At 43.6% G+C, this 15,690-nt stretch overlaps 1 protein-coding gene across 3 annotated transcripts in view; it reads left to right on the top strand.

The window, feature by feature from the left end:
* The window catches only part of LOC138480733 (arf-GAP with Rho-GAP domain, ANK repeat and PH domain-containing protein 1-like), a 691,830-nt gene that overhangs the window by 479,286 nt on the left and 196,854 nt on the right, over nucleotides 1-15,690 (top strand). For all 3 annotated transcript variants that reach the window (XR_011274121.1, XM_069612452.1, XM_069612453.1), the window contains one exon: nucleotides 14,849-14,938. Coding sequence is in view for 2 of the 3 variants with exons in the window: in XM_069612452.1 (XP_069468553.1) it covers nucleotides 14,849-14,938 (90 nt within the window). In the remaining variant the exon portion in view is untranslated. The remainder of the gene's footprint in view (nucleotides 1-14,848; nucleotides 14,939-15,690) is intronic.

Below are 15,690 nucleotides of genomic sequence, written 5' to 3'. Positions count from 1 at the left end.
TGCACGTTAATAGCTGCAGGCTCCCCGTGTCAATTAGCGGGTGCGTCCAACCAGCTGGGTTCTGCAGAAGGTCCCGCCTGAACGGAATCATCCTTGGAAAATCAGACAAAAGTTCCATCGCTACTGGAAACCACACATAGAATTTCCACTATGACACTACCACGTCTACTTCTGCTTCTTGCCTCTGAACTTTCGCTAATAATCTCGTCAACATGATATATAGGGTTGAAGGCGTAATGGACTGCCCCTGTCCAATTGTGGAGAAAAGCATCCATTCCCAGAGCTCCCGGATCCATCCTCCAACTGAAATACTTGGAAGTCTGAGTGTTCAATCTGGACGCAAAGAGATCGATGTCAAATGGACCCCACATCTCATGCAGCTTCATAAAGACTGCTGAATGCAACCCCCAGTTGCTGGAGTCTACGAGGTAACCTGCGTTATAGTCCGCCACCACGTTTTGCTCTCCCGGCAGATACTCTGCTGTTACTATGTTTCTTTCCAGGCAGTGATGCCAAAAGTTTTTCGCTACTCAACCAACATTCTGGACTTCGTGCCTCCGATCCGGTTTATGTACCGGACCGCTGAGATGTTGTTCATCTTCAGCAGAATGCAGCAATTGGCTTTGTCCCTGGCAAAGGTGCGAACTGCGAAGGAACCTTCTAACAGCTCCAGACAGTTTATGTGCAGCTGTAATTTGTCTTCTGACCATTTGCCTCCTGTCTCTAGGTTTCTGCACCTTGCACCCCAACCAGCCATGTTCGCATCCGATTCGATCACTAGCTCTGGAACGTGCCGAAGATAGCCTGGCCAATCCACGCTTCCATATTCTGCAACCACCACTCTAACTCTGACCAGGCATCCTCGTCCAATGGGACTGACTGGTGGTATCCGACACCTCCTTGTATGTGTCTCATCTTTAACCTCTGTAGGGCCTTGTAATGCAACAGCCTGGGAAATATCACCTGAATCAGCACTGCCAGAAGACCCACTTCTCCCTGATCACTGTCCTCAACGCTTTCTTGATGGCCTACAGCTTATGCGAGGGGAGCTTGATGGATGCCTTCTTGGTGTCTATCACAAACCCCAAGAACTCCATCCTCTGCTTCGGTTGTAGCTCTGATTTCTCTAAATTTATCAGAAACCTGAGGGAGGTGATCAGAGCACCTACTTCTGGAGCGCAGCACTGTCCTGTGCTAGGATGGGAATAATGTCTAGGTAGACAATAATTCTGATTCCTCTGTCTCTGATGGCCGCTGCCACCAGCTTCATTCGTAAACGCCCATGGCGCAGAGGCCAATCCAAATTATAGGCACCTGAATTGTTACAATGGAAATGAAGGAATTTCTGGTGCTCTGTCGCTATCTTATCGGTAAGATAGGTATCCTTCATATCCAACCTTGCCAACCAGTCCCCCTATCGGAGGAGATAACGAAGGAGATGAATCCCCTCCATCTTGAAATGCCTGTAAATCAGCCATCCGTTCAACTCCTTCAAATTGATAACGGGTCTCGCCTTCACTTTTCTGTGCACCAGAAACATATTGCTGTAAAAGCCTGGCTCCTCTAGCGTACTGCGCTCTATCGCTCACTTGCTTGCTAGACTGCACGACTCGGCTTGCAACAAACTAATTTCCTCTTGCGCCATATGGATTGGCTGCGGTCCTGTTCTCTGCGAGGGCATACTTACAAACTCTAGGCGCAAACCTGTCACTACTGTAACACCCAGGAGTCGCTCGATGATTCTCGCCGTTTGTCTAAAAACAATTTTGTCCTGCCCCCTACAGTGGGAAGGTCTCCGCTCTGTGCACTTACTGCCTGAGGCACTCTGTTGTCTATAGGTGCCGCTCCTACTGCACCCTCTGGAGTGTCGAGTCTTTGCCTGGACAGAGACATGGTGCTAACTAGATTCACAGTATTGGGCCCAGGAACCCTGAGGCCTCCTTTGCATATCGAAGCGACGGGTGGATCTGCTCCGATGTCGACTGGTCCCTGAAAAACCTCATCCTGGGAAGATTTTCCTTATTGACGATTATGCCTTTTCCAGGCCGTATAAATCCTGACGAATCATGACAATTCCTTCACAAAGGCGTATCCGAAAAGCATGCCTTGCGCTCCCTCGTCGGCTTTATAAGTAGCTAAGTTTGCTATCTATTTTTATAAGTAGCCCCCTTTGCCTTTACGAAGAGAGCGCGCAGTTGAGATTTGCCTAAGAGGCCAACTGTGTGTTGCGCCCAATTCAAATGGGTTTGCGTGTCTATGGGCTCCCACGTATCCTTGGCCCTCTCTGCTAAGTCCATCATTTTGGCCAGTGGTCCTGCCAGGTCCAGACCCTTGTCCTGGCAGCCCTTCCAGTCTCGATCTATGCCCTTTCGTATGTCCATAGACGTCTTCTTGGCAAAGGTCACCATTTTGCAGTCAAGCTCTGGAGCGTCCGTGACTTTGCCTGGAAAGTCCGGCCTAGGACAGTCCGCTCTCATGCAGAAATGCACCTCCCGGTCTAGCGGTTTCCTGATTCGCTGCGTGATGTACAGGGCCACTTTGGGTGAGGGCACCCACTCTGTTGATTTGGGGTGTCTGATGGCCTCCCGGCCGAACATATCAACTGTGCTGTCATCCTCCTCTACTGGGGTACTTTTCAATGGGTGCTTCTGTAGAGCCTGTTTGTTTCTGAATACATCCTTGTCATCATCATCAGGCGAGTATCCGCCGTCATCCTCCCCTGTGTTAGTCGCCCCTGGCATAGAGGGTAAGAGGTGCGGCACTGTCGACTTTTGTAAAAAATAAATTAAAAAAAAGCATTCTTTAATTTACTAAAGGTGTCGACCACCTCACAGGCCTCCTTGTTATCCCCTTCCTTGTGGCTCGGGGGTAGAAGAGGGCAGCCTCTTCTGAGCCTTCTTACTCCCCACTTGTTCAACCCCAGAACTGGGGTGTCTGGCAGATGTACCCTCCTTCTCTTCCTGTGCACTCCTTATCCACCTGTACTTTTGGTGGCTAAAATGGACACCAAAACTTCCAGTCTTTCCTTAATAGGTTTCAACACTTAGGAAACTGCAATCAATAGAGAGTCTCTGAGGACCTTCTTAAAGCTCACGGACAAATCCCTGTCAGCATCTGGGACGTCCTCTATCTACTCTTCCTCACTCCATTCCGGAGAGCTGCTCCTAGATGCCGTGGGCTCCGAGGGTCTCACTCAGGTCAAATGCACGATCTGCTGGTACTCGGGAAGCTGCTGCTAGAGCAAACTGTTAGGAGTGCCAGGTGTAGTGTACTCATTATGGAAATATATACATATATAGGGCCAACCTTGTGCTTGAAGCTAGCAAGCTGCTCTGAGGTCCACCTTCTCTTTCAGTACACTCTTTGAGTGAAGTCACCCAGTAACCTCTGCTTGTGCAGATACTGTCCAAATGATATACTAATATTCGTTCCCCACGTGAACAGTATTCAGTTTACCACATGTATAATGTTTATCAGAGCAATCGTTCTGCTGCCTTGTCCTAGCAAGGAAGCTTCTCCAAGCTGTGCTGTGTCGCAAAGCTCAAAGAAGCGTGAGCCTCTCCCATTAATCACCTACGCACGTTTGCGCTGCCTGCAAATCTGTTCCTTACACACACTGAAAGCATTCATCCGACAAATGAGTAAATCACATGAAATTGGCCCACTTATCTGTGAGTGAGCAGCTTAAAGAAAGAGGAAGGGACCCAGGCAGGACGTGGGCCATAGGGGGACCTGAGCCACACTTGGTGGAAGCTGGAAGACCCGGGACTACAAAAAACAAGGGACATGTGGGGATTTGTAGTCCCTTGAAATGTTATGTTGTTTGAATGAAAAAAAACGTTTTTTGAAAAGCTGTTGAGGAGTAAATTAAAGCAAGTTAAGTATAAAGCTTGCTTCCGTCTTGACATAGAATCAGGGGAAAGCAGGACTGGGAAAGGTTCCCTACAAGAATTGAAACCGTTACTTAACAAGATCACTTGATATTATTTCAAGAGTTGGCAATAAGGTACCAAATACATATCCAGGAAAAGAGAGTCCTTCTCCTGGACGTTTTTTATTTAGAAACTGAAAAAATTATCCAGGGGGAGGGAGTCATTCTCCTGGACTTTTTTTGTTTTCTTATAGTGATAGGGACAGAGTAGCTTAGAGTTGGACGGAGGACAGACTGTTTTTTTTTAGACTTCACTAAAGATGATGAGCAACTTAGCTAGTAGGCAGAGAATCGCTAATACTAGGGATAGCTAGATATGTTTAATTTATTATTTAAATAAATAACCTTGAATTAACAGAAAAACTGGTCTGTCACCTCCTTCTGACCTACCGCACCCTATAAACTCCTACATGCAGCTTGTTACCAAATTAATGCCAGCATTGTGTAAGGAAGGCATGGTACCAGAAGTATGACAGGCACAATAAGTACAGTTCACGGGTGTTTATTGAATTTTAACAAGAGAGGTTTGATAGACGCCTGTCTAACCCTAAATCTACAGATGGGTGCAAGCTACGACCATCAAATAAAGAAAACGCTATCCTAGTGGTGTTATGTCAAAACAAAGATGGCCTATACTAATAAACCTATTTCCATACCTTACTCTAAAGAACAAAAGGGTGTGGGATGATGACCTGTATAAAGAAACAGAGAGTAACAAATGAAAGGTCCACCGAGCTTGGTAGTTCAGGACTGCTGAACTGTAACTTCCCCTCCCCACGTTTTCAGCACGGGACAAGGCGGAACAGCGTAGCACCTGGAGCACACTCTGACTTCTTGTTATCAGGAGGCAGTCTCTAAGGCACACCAGGATTTCTCAGCATAGCGTTCTTTCATTTCTTATTTCTCATCCGGACTCAAACTTGTTCACTTCCCCCTCAAGAGGGGGAAGTCTCTTCCCTTATGATTCTTCTAGCTTTCTTTGGGGTATCAATAAGTTTGAAGATTTTCGACTGTGCAAAGGGATTTTACTGTGACCTTTGCATGACCACTTCAAACTCTTTCTCTTTCGCTTTTCTCAGAGACCTTCGACTGGGCTCCCCTTCGGATTCGGGACCACTCTGCAGCAGCTTATCTCCGAATCGTCTTCTTTTTACTTCAATTGAAAAGTTCCTCTCGCCATCTGGCATTTACTTGTGTTTCTCAAATTAGAAAGTTCAAATGAATTGTACACTTTGCAACACTCTTTTGCCGCTCACAGCTTTCACTTCTGACGCAAACCGGTATCTCACAATTGCTTTCAACTCACCAGTTGCGCGAAGCCTTTCCATCGGCGGCTTTGTTCTTGGAGCCAAGGATGATACTTCGGCGGTGGTGACTCCCCTCTGCTTCGAGTAGACGCAGCGGTGACTCACCTCTGCCTCCAGCAGACGCGCAGGAGGGCCCTGGATATCGTGCACCACTCATGAAGCTTTCTCTCGTCTTCCCTCTTGGTTTCTTATGAGCTGTTCACCGACCATTGATCGATCTTATGGACTGTGGTCAAGGGTTTCTCCCAATTCACGACCCGTCCTGATTTGCCACCACTTCTTCGCGATCCAGCTGCAACCATGGAATGCTCGATCCTTCGTGCCTCTTGTCTCGCTTTCTGCACTTTGCACAGGGTTCCCAATTGTTCTGTAAATGTCTCAATGTGTAGGACTTCGAGTCCCAGAATGCACCTGGTTATTTTTGCTCCCACTTCACAGCTCCCCAAAACAGCATTCTATGGCTTTGGGAGCTGCAGGAGTTAAAAGAGGATGTTGAAATGAGGTCAAGGTCTCACCGCATATCCCTGTAAAACCTGGGCTCGCCCGCTTGGCCCAGTGGTGGAGCTCTGCTGTGGGTACTGCCAGGCAACCCCAGCTGCCTCTGGTTTTGCCTTCTGGTGGTACAGTTCCCTCTCCACACTGCAGCCTCCCCTGTACTCTGAGGGCCAGTGTCTGGGCAGTTTTCTCCTCCTCCAGGTCTCCCAGGGTCTCTGCTGCTCCCTTGGTCTTCCTCTGGCTTCTCGGCACCTTCAAGCATCCCCAGCTCGCTCAAAGTGTGCTCTCCTTCCCTTTTTTTAAAATAATTCCTGGGAGAGTTGTGGAGTCAGTTGTAAGTAGTTAAAAAGGGAGCCTGAGTTTGCCTGGCCTCATTACTGGGACAGTCTGCTATAAAAAGGGAAGAGTCTATTTTCTGTGTCTGACTGTGTCAGTCACAGAAAATAGACGGGGAAGAGGTCTGAAAGGAAAGGGGACACCGTATCTCACCATCAGGTGCCCGTACCCTACTCCCTGAAGATCCTTCACCCAGGCGATCCACCCGCACTTGTACACCCCCAGGGACTGGATCCAACAGCAATGGCCGTGTCCTGGCCACCTGGATGACAAATCCCTGGGGATCAGTACATGAGACACTTTCTGGTTTCTCACAATTGCCACTGTAGAAACACTATGATGACCATGCCTAAAATGTATGCCAGCAGTTTCAATCTAAAGGACAGGTCCATGGTACCTGTATCCACAATACTGGACAGCCAGGCAGCATGCCAATGTAATGCACATCATGGTGCCAGTGGAGCCTTGACTCCAGTCAAACATACAATCGCACACTCGCAAATACAGAAATGTGCAAACAGGCTCACACACACATGTGCCCACTCATTTAAACTCTGGTGCACATATGCACGTTTCATACACAAATGCAACAAACATATTTCTAGACTTCCCTTCTACACAGAGTGTCCTTGCTTCCGATCGTCTGATCCAGACTGTTATCCAGGGTGCTGTCACAACAGATTATACCCACACTAAGGCAGAATGGTATTTCCTTCCTTCCCGCTCCACTGCCATATGTGCTTCTGTCCCGGTTGCTGCCCTATGGCTCTGAATGGTACCCGCACACCTCTTGTGGCATACATGATTGAAGCATCAGGCGTTGTTAGAGGAGAAACTACCTAAGCAGGTCACCTACTGATGAAGCCTGGCCAACGGGTGGCTGGGCACGCGAATCAGAGTGTCTGGCCATGGCCTAGGTGGGTGGTCACCCCTCCTGCCACCTGCCGTCTTTGCCACTGCAGTATTCTCTGAATAAGCAAGGCTATGAACTCAGTGAAGGCCTTGCAACAGTACTTGTCTGTTACTGAGCTGTGCCCTTCTACTTGGAGATGCCTTACATGATTATACTGCAAGAGTCAAAAATTGCGGTGATTTGCTTTGTGACGTGCGTCAATGGAGGACTTTTCAGCAGGGACTTTGAACTGAAAGGTACCTTAATTAGGGGTGGTCTTGAACTTTTGATGACTCGCGTTTGGCAGGCAGGTTGTTTGGTTTTGCACCATGTTCAATATGTTGCGAAGTACGTGGAAGTACTGTTTGCTGTTGGGAGAAGCTGCAGCACATTAGAAGCATACAGACTTCAAAGAGACCTCAAAGAGAAATCCAGCCGGAGGAGCAGTTTCACTGCAGCATCGTGCGGCTGATGTCCCTTTAAGCAAAGTAAATACTAGTCGGAGTTACCCTTCATTACGCGGACTATAGAATGAACATGTGAATAAGCTTGCGCGTGTGTCTTGTGCAACCAACGAGTCAGTGGAGTGTGGAGAGTGTCCTCACTCCTCTAAAATAATTAAAGCCCCCTCCTCTGTTTCTCTGCAAGTGTGTAACCAGCGAGTCAGTGATTTGTGTAGAGCGGCTCTGCTCTCGTGATTAATTTAGCCCCCTTCTTTGTTTCCATTGTAGCCTCTCTATTACCCTGACACGTGAGCGTGGTCACTCCCCCTGTGCTCCGGAGGAAAACTATAACAGCTGAGTTCCCAGCGCACCTCGCCCGCACCCTGCAAAGTACGTGGAAGTACTGTTTGCTGTTCGCGGTGCACAGCGCGGGGTGCGCAACGTAGGACCCATGTTATATTAAAACAAAAGTAATAAACAGCTACACTAGTGGGAGGAATACAAACTCTGCAAGATCGCTGATAACGGTAGGAACAATACAGTTGGCAGAGTGTGCGTTAGTGAGGGGAATCATAAGGTGAGTGGCTGTACTTTTAAAGAGTGACTGATTGACATATTAACAAAGATTGAATGATGATGGATCTAAGATCTAATAACAGCATAGACAAGGAAGTAAAAAGGATAACTGAAATGATACAGAGACCGAACTGAGCCTGTAAAAGGAAGATCATAAGCAAGCAAGGTCTACTGCCTACTGCCTGAAGCCAAGTTAGCCAAAATGATGACTTCTTTTGATAAAATTGAGTCCATAAAGTCGGGTAAAACCAAATTGCCAGAGAGTGTAATGAAAGAAATAAGTGCTGACCTGGTGGATGATTTCTCTAATAGATTGCCGTGCATTGGGGTTAAATTACTCACTGAGCTGCTCGAGGCTCCAAGCAGCAGAGATAAGATGAATGAGCATAAGATATCAAGTCCGATAGATTCACGTAATACCTGTACTAATATGGCCATATGGGGAGGTATTGAGTCGATCCGTCCCAAAATGGCTAATGCCAGTGATTCCATTAACTGGCATGAACTGGAATCTATGATGCCTGAAACAGTGAAAGTTATTTACCAGGAAGGAAACAATGATGATGTTTACAGCCTTAATGTTGATCAACAGAGTAAAGTAGGTGAGGGCGTAAAGGAAAGGATTATAGTTGACCAGATTTCTGGATTAATAACCTACTCTGTTGCATCAACTAGGGAGATGAACATACAAGTGCCTGTCCCCAATCCTTGTTTGAATATCAGTAAAATCTCCATAAATAGTATAAAATTATTAGAAAATGAGAGCTTTAGCCCCCTTAAAAATGAAGAGCTATGGGAAGCTCTGGAACGGGTGCTAACTGAGATTGTAGACAGATGCGATACTATAGAACGCAAGCTGGATAGTCACACTGTCTTACTTTACAAAAGTTCTAATAAAGAGCGTAAAACAATTAGGGAAGTAGGCACTAATACAGAAATGTCCCTAAATGTGGTTTTCCCAGCGGGATCTGAACCTGAGACCACAATGGCTAAGACAGATAACAATCAGTACCACTAGCTAGTGGGGTATTCCATTGATTCTAATGCCGTGGTATGTAGACATAGAAAAAAGCGGAGAAATGGGAAAAAGACCATGAAACAAGGAAATAAGAAAAAACACAAAGACTATTGCCTCAGGAAGCCCTTGAGAGAGTGAGTAATAATGGGTGCATTATGAGAGATGAAGCCATGTCTAATAGTGTGGAAGAATGTACACCAACACGCGCAGTAGAGGCCATGTTAGAATCCGTGAGACGTAATTCGATCCACATTACTAAAGAAACTAACTATTCAGGTAAAATTACAGTGACAATCCATGCCCCAGTGGAAAAGAATGGAATTAATAGCCCCAATAAGAAAAAGAAGCTGGGTAAAGTGCAAAAGAAATTAAAGTTAACTAATCTCCCAAACAAATCATTAGTCCCGACTCTGGACGAGTGGATAGTCCCCATTAAGAAAAAGGAGAAGAATGAAAAGAAGATGAATAACAACCAATAAATCTCTACCAAGGTGTTAAAAGTCATAAAAACTCTTTTTATTGAAGAGAGTATTGAGCATGGACAGGACCTAGCTTCCCACCTGAACCAGAACTATCCCAGGAAGACGATGTGGAGGAGCAACAGGCCAGAAAAGCAGTACACTTTAGCGAAAATAGTAATGGTAAAGTGTATGGACCTACCTACAAGAGAGATCCGCTAAATTTTGTTAAGGCACTACAGTTTCAGGCAATTGATGAATCTGGGCCAATTGAGATACTAAATAGGCAGCGCATGGTTGAACTATGTGCGATGGTGGTCCCGTTGCGGACGGTAAAATCAAGTGATTTTAAGATAGTAGACCAATTAGTAACCCCAAAATTAGTCACCACTAATGTGTGGTGCATGGAAGCTACAACTCTTGAGTTTATACTAAGCCAACAAGAGTACTTTACCAAATTAGCATGCATATGCACAGAAACTTCTATGCGCAAGGTGAAATATCTGAGGTCAGTAATAGAGGTAAAATGGAGTGAGAATTCAAGAATAGCAACTATAAATGAGAGGCCAACAGAAATGAATCCATCAAAATTGCTAAAAGGTGAAAAAGAGCTGGTGAAACAAACTGGTGCTCGTAATGCTAGCCAATCTAGGAAGGCTGGCAATATAAAGGGCCATGATGAGACTAACGGCGAATTAGAAAAGGTTGGCTATTGGCAATGGCTACCAATAGAGTTTAAACCCAGATTGGAACAAAGTTCTTGATGATGTCAACATGATGATCTCATGGAATACTAGAGGGAATTTGCACTATGAAAAAGAGGATGGACTGCTCAAAAATTTGGATAGCTTTTGCCTGGTCACACTGCAGGAGACATGGCTATACGAAATATGTGACATTGACGGTTGGTGTTCTATACAAAGCCTGGTGACCAAAGGTCTCAGAGGCCGCCTAAAAGGTAGACTATTAACAGCCATTAAACATCCATGGACCGGTGTTAAAACTGGCTGGTCCAATGAGATGATCCTTGGAGTGATTTTAAAAACTAATATTCCCCAATTCCCGAGTTTTCTACTCATAAATATATATAACCCCCCAAATGGGATTCAGAATAAAGCAAATGTAGAGAAGTCAACAAAAATGATAACAGAATACAATGCTTCCCATCATAATTGCAGGTGACTTTAATGCTAATATAATTTTACCAGATGACCAAATGTGTGAGGATAGGGACTCTGGTCCTATTGCATTGGGATTGTCCAATAAATATGGTGAATCCTGGTGCAAGTTGATTTTGAGTCAACAATTGATTATGCTTAATGGGCATACTAAAGGAGATGCTAAGCGAGGCGCAACGAGAGTTGGATGGGGCAGTTTAACAACAATTGACTACATTATTGTTAATGAAAAGGCTAATAGTTTTATTATTGATATGGCGATAGGAAGCCGTGAAGAAAGTGACCATTTACCACTATTTGTGATGTTGGAATACTCGAAAGTGGAGGCAGAATACCACATGGGTGGAAACATAGAAGTAAATAACGCTGAAAATCAGATTACTTGGAATCCCACAAAATTAGAAAAAGTGAACGTGATAGTAGTTAAAGAATTACAAAAGTTCTGGGATATATAATAGATTACAGACAAGTAGCTACCAATAGTGAAATTATTGGGAAATATGAAGTGGTTGTAAGTAAGATTAAAGACGATGCCTCCCAAAAACGAAAGTATTCCAGCAACGTTGAAAAATGGAATCTTACACACGGCAAGCACAATTCATATAATCAAGTAATTAATAAAGCTAAAAGTGTGCTTAGGAAAGCTAGTAAACAAATTGCTGAAGCCAAGAGTAATGAAGCCACTAAACAGATAAATGGTTAAAAAAACAACATCGGAAGTGGCTACGAAACCATAAAAAATATAAAGCATGTGAGACATGGCTAAATATTGCAGCACAAGCGAGGAGTTATAATCAGCAGGGTATGTGGAGAGCAATAAATGATGTAAAAAAACATACCCTTCCAATTAATAGTGTGGCTGAAAAAGATTGGATCACGCATGTAAAAAACACTATGGGTTCTGATGAGACTAAAAAAGAAGGACTGAAGATAAGTCGGGCAATATGGGTAGGCACCTATTCTGAAACTTCTCTGGTAACCATGATTGAGAAATTGCATACCTCGAGAGCAACAGGCCCTGACGGGACCTGCAATGCTTTATTACGCCTGGCACCGGAAGCATGGGAAAAAGCACTTAATATACTGTTTGCATGGATCGGTATGAATGGGATGATCCCAAAAATGTAGCACTAAAGTATAATATTGCCGATACACAAAAAGGGTGAATGGAAAGACCCTAGAAATTACAGAATGTTGGCAATGCTGGACATCCCGACAAATATATTTGCAAAAGTCTTATTGGATGACCTAAATGTTTGGATTGAGGGGAACAAGATTCTGCCAATTTACCAAGCAGGGTTTCGAGCGAAATCCTCTACCACCCACAATATAATCAATTTAGTATCAGCAGTTGAGTATACTTGGAATGTACGCAATTTGCCAGTTATTGTGGTGTTCATTGATTTCTCAGCTGCGTTTGATACGGTGGCAAGAGAGAAATTATGGAGTAAATTGAAGATGTAGGGGATACCAGAAGGATTACTATACATGATACAACTGTTATATTCAGACACCTCAGTTAGAGTAAGCTTGGACGGAGAAGGACGTCTTTCACAAGCAATTCCCACAGTGTGTGGAGTAAAACAAGGCTGTAGGCTAGCAGCCACACTGTTTAATCTTTACTTGGCCGATTGTATGAGCGAGATAGATGAAAGAATGGCTAATGCAGTGAAGAAGGGTATGATAGACCTCCCATGGCTAGGATACGCCGATGATTTGGTCCTGCTAGACTATACGCCGGCAGGGCTACAAAACAGGATAAACTGTTTGACTCAATTCTCAGAAAAGAATGGGCTAAAGATTAACATTGCAAAAACAAAGGTGATAGCCTTTCTGGGAAATACGAAACAAACCCGGTCTAACAACTTTAAGTGGATGGTGAACTCAGAGATGCTTGAAAAAGTTGAATGCTATTGGTACCTGAGAGTTATAATAGACACGAAGCTGTTGTGGAATCATCATTGGAGGGCAACTAAATTCCTATATTTAAAAAACGCTGGTGCAATTAGTAAATTCATTGGCAAACAAGGGGGAATTTCAGTGAACGCCATTTTACTATTATATGCTAGTAAGATAATATCTAGTCTACTATATGGAGCAGAGATATGGGGAAGTAAATTTGCGAATGAAATGTGTAAATTGGAAGGAAACATTTTAAAATGGTTATTTAGATTACCAACTGCAGTATCCTGTGAATATATTTTATTAGAAGGTGATTTTAGATTTGCTAAATATATATTGGAATATAAATCAGCAATGCTATTTGTGAAGTTAAGCACGTTGCCCACTAGTACTTTCGGGTGGAACTGATGAATAATTTTTGTAAGGAAGGGCACAAAAAGCATTTTAAATCTCTGAACAGATTGCACATGGTGTATGCGAAAATGGGCCACTGATAATGAAAAGAGCTGGTTACTTTTAAAGCAAGTTAAGATTAAAAAAACTATTACAAGGAGTAGTATACAGCTATGCAAAGGAACGTGATATGATTACGTTGGCCACTAAATGTACAAGTGGCTTATTTCTTGAGCATTGGTCCCTAGCAACTGTGAAACCAAAATATCAGAATGCTTTTCCTATTGCAGCCACCGTAAGACAGTACTTATTGTTTAAGTTTAACCAATGTGATACGATGGAGATTTTAGGTGCTTAATTGGGTTATGAGAAAAGCATAAGATTTTGCAGATTATGTGGCATGGAACCAATTGAGACTGCTAACCATTTGCTATGTTATTGTGAAAGTCTTGCAAATCTCCGTGAAAAGTATCTCCTAAGATATAAGATTTTTTTGTCTAAATGAGGAGAGAGAAATGACTTGCCAAAGACTGATGGAAGGATATGACACGAATCTGATAGATCATATGATGACATTTTATGAACTAATTTTAATAATTTTAAAGGATTTATCAGAAGATATTTTTGTATGTTCATTTTAACCAATGAAGAATGTATGATATGAAGTGTTGTAATCTATGTTTGTATATGCAAAGCCAGTAATGGCTGTGAACATATTATAAATAAATAAATAAATAAATAAATAAATAACTAAATACATACATACATACATACATACATACATAAATATGTTTATTTGAAGAACTACAGATTTAGGCATTTCTGAGTTTTAGTGAGTGTCAAGAGAGTAACTTTCATGTTTGCTTTCCTGGGAGTGCAGACATGACAATCTGGATCCCCCTCATCATTAGTGAAAGTCCCCCACCAGCTCTCTCCGAATACATAGGCTATTGTACGCGTTCCCTCAGGGTCTTGAAAGACAAATGAGTTTTGTTGTGCTCAAATCTTAACACAATGCGTCTAACCCGGAGAAAAGCGGTCTCCTTGGAGGTTTCTTTTCCTTCATAAGGATTGTCAAAGTCTTGTGTTGGGAGCAACGCTCACCGGAACCTCTGAGAAATGGCCAAATAACTCGGTAATACTGCTATTTGTGATTGCGTAAACATCTCCAATGGATCCAAAATAGACTAACCTATAACGAAATCAAGTTTTAGGTCACGGAGCACCCCTCTGTAGAAGAAGGTTTCTTTCCCTGTGATATAAATCAATTTACTTGGTACACTCCATGTGAACTTAATCCAGCCCTAGCCTAATAGATGGCATTGTCGGATAAGATGCAGCTTCATGTTCCGATTTCCATCTCAGTGGGAAACAGAGCTTTCCAGAGGGTGTTAACTTCTTGTCTGGAATGACCACTTGATTTAGAGAGTCTGCCAAAGCCACTTGTGATAGTTCAGGTCCAAGAGCAGGACTTATTGTTGTCAGGTGTGGCTTCTAGGTGAGGTGAGCTCTCCCTGTGGTACGTTAACAATGTCTGAACTTGCCTACAGTATATTTGTTCTCCTAGCAGTACAGCAGCGTTGGGTGAGGGACTTCTGTTCAGCCAACATTTTCTTAAGGTTTGTCTTGCTAGCGGTATGCCTCACTCCTAATTTCTGTAAGCATATGTGGCAAAAGAGCCCGGACACAACCAAGAAACCAGGGCAAAACTAATAAATGTTAGTAAGATGCAGACACATTGGCTGCAAGTCATTGGTTTGAAACATCACTGGGCCAGCCCTCCATCCTTCTAGGACACATTCAGCGAATGCCATTTGATTTGGTAATAATGACCCTTACGTTTAGTTTCAACAACAGTGGCGTGTGTTAGAAAGGTGAATGATATTATAATAACATTTGATTCCTTCTTTCCCTTTCAGAAAAGCCAAGTCCTGATCCAGTCGTACCTTATCCTGTATCTCCAACTGAAAGTTCCTGCAAGAGAGTGCCATGGAAGAGAATGTCTCAAGGTAATAGACTGCCACACCCTCAACTGTGATAGCATTCATGAAGTTCCAGTTCAACCCTCAGTCTTCTTCCCACATATCCAAATCAAGTCCATGCAGTTCCTTGATTGGCTCGTCAATGCATACAGACAGTTGTGTTCCTCCTGTCTCTGGATTTGTTTGGCAGTATTTATTTGCCTGGGTTACTGGGAATACTGGGGTGTAATACCTTTCCTTGTACCTAGTCAATTCTTTTTGTCCGAACTGATTTTCGGGGCCTTGTCTGAAAGGTGTATTGGGTTTGGTATGTTTTCTAGGATTTGTTTACTTCTCTCTTTTTTGAGCTTTTAGTCCTTTTCTAGAGTAAATTCTGTGTTCATTGTATAATGGTTGGATGCCTTTCTCTTGTCAAAGAAATCAGACCTGGTGCTCTCATCACAGTGAGGTTAGTTTGCTAACCATTTAATAGCAACGCTGTGGAGGGAACACAGGATCAAACACAACACTCTAACCATCCCAACCATGTGTTATCCCCACCCCCATGCAACAAATTATATAGATGAGTAATACATTGAAACCAGTGTAGCTGGCAAAATTAATGTGTGACTTCATTCAGGAGGGGTTCACTCATTCCTGTTAATGCAATGTGCCTTTATTGGAGATGGACGTGCCCGGGTCTTTCCAGGGTTACTGCTGCTGCCTTTTAGAGAGACGAGCGCTAATGTGATTGATTTTTTTGATTGATTGATTGGTTGTTTATTTATATAGCGCCTATA

This window comes from Ambystoma mexicanum, chromosome 5p, assembly GCF_040938575.1.
Source record: "Ambystoma mexicanum isolate Mex_15411 chromosome 5p, UKY_AmexF1_1, whole genome shotgun sequence".
Classification (NCBI taxonomy): Eukaryota; Metazoa; Chordata; class Amphibia; order Caudata; family Ambystomatidae; genus Ambystoma; species Ambystoma mexicanum.
This window is presented reverse-complemented; position numbering and strand designations above follow the sequence as displayed.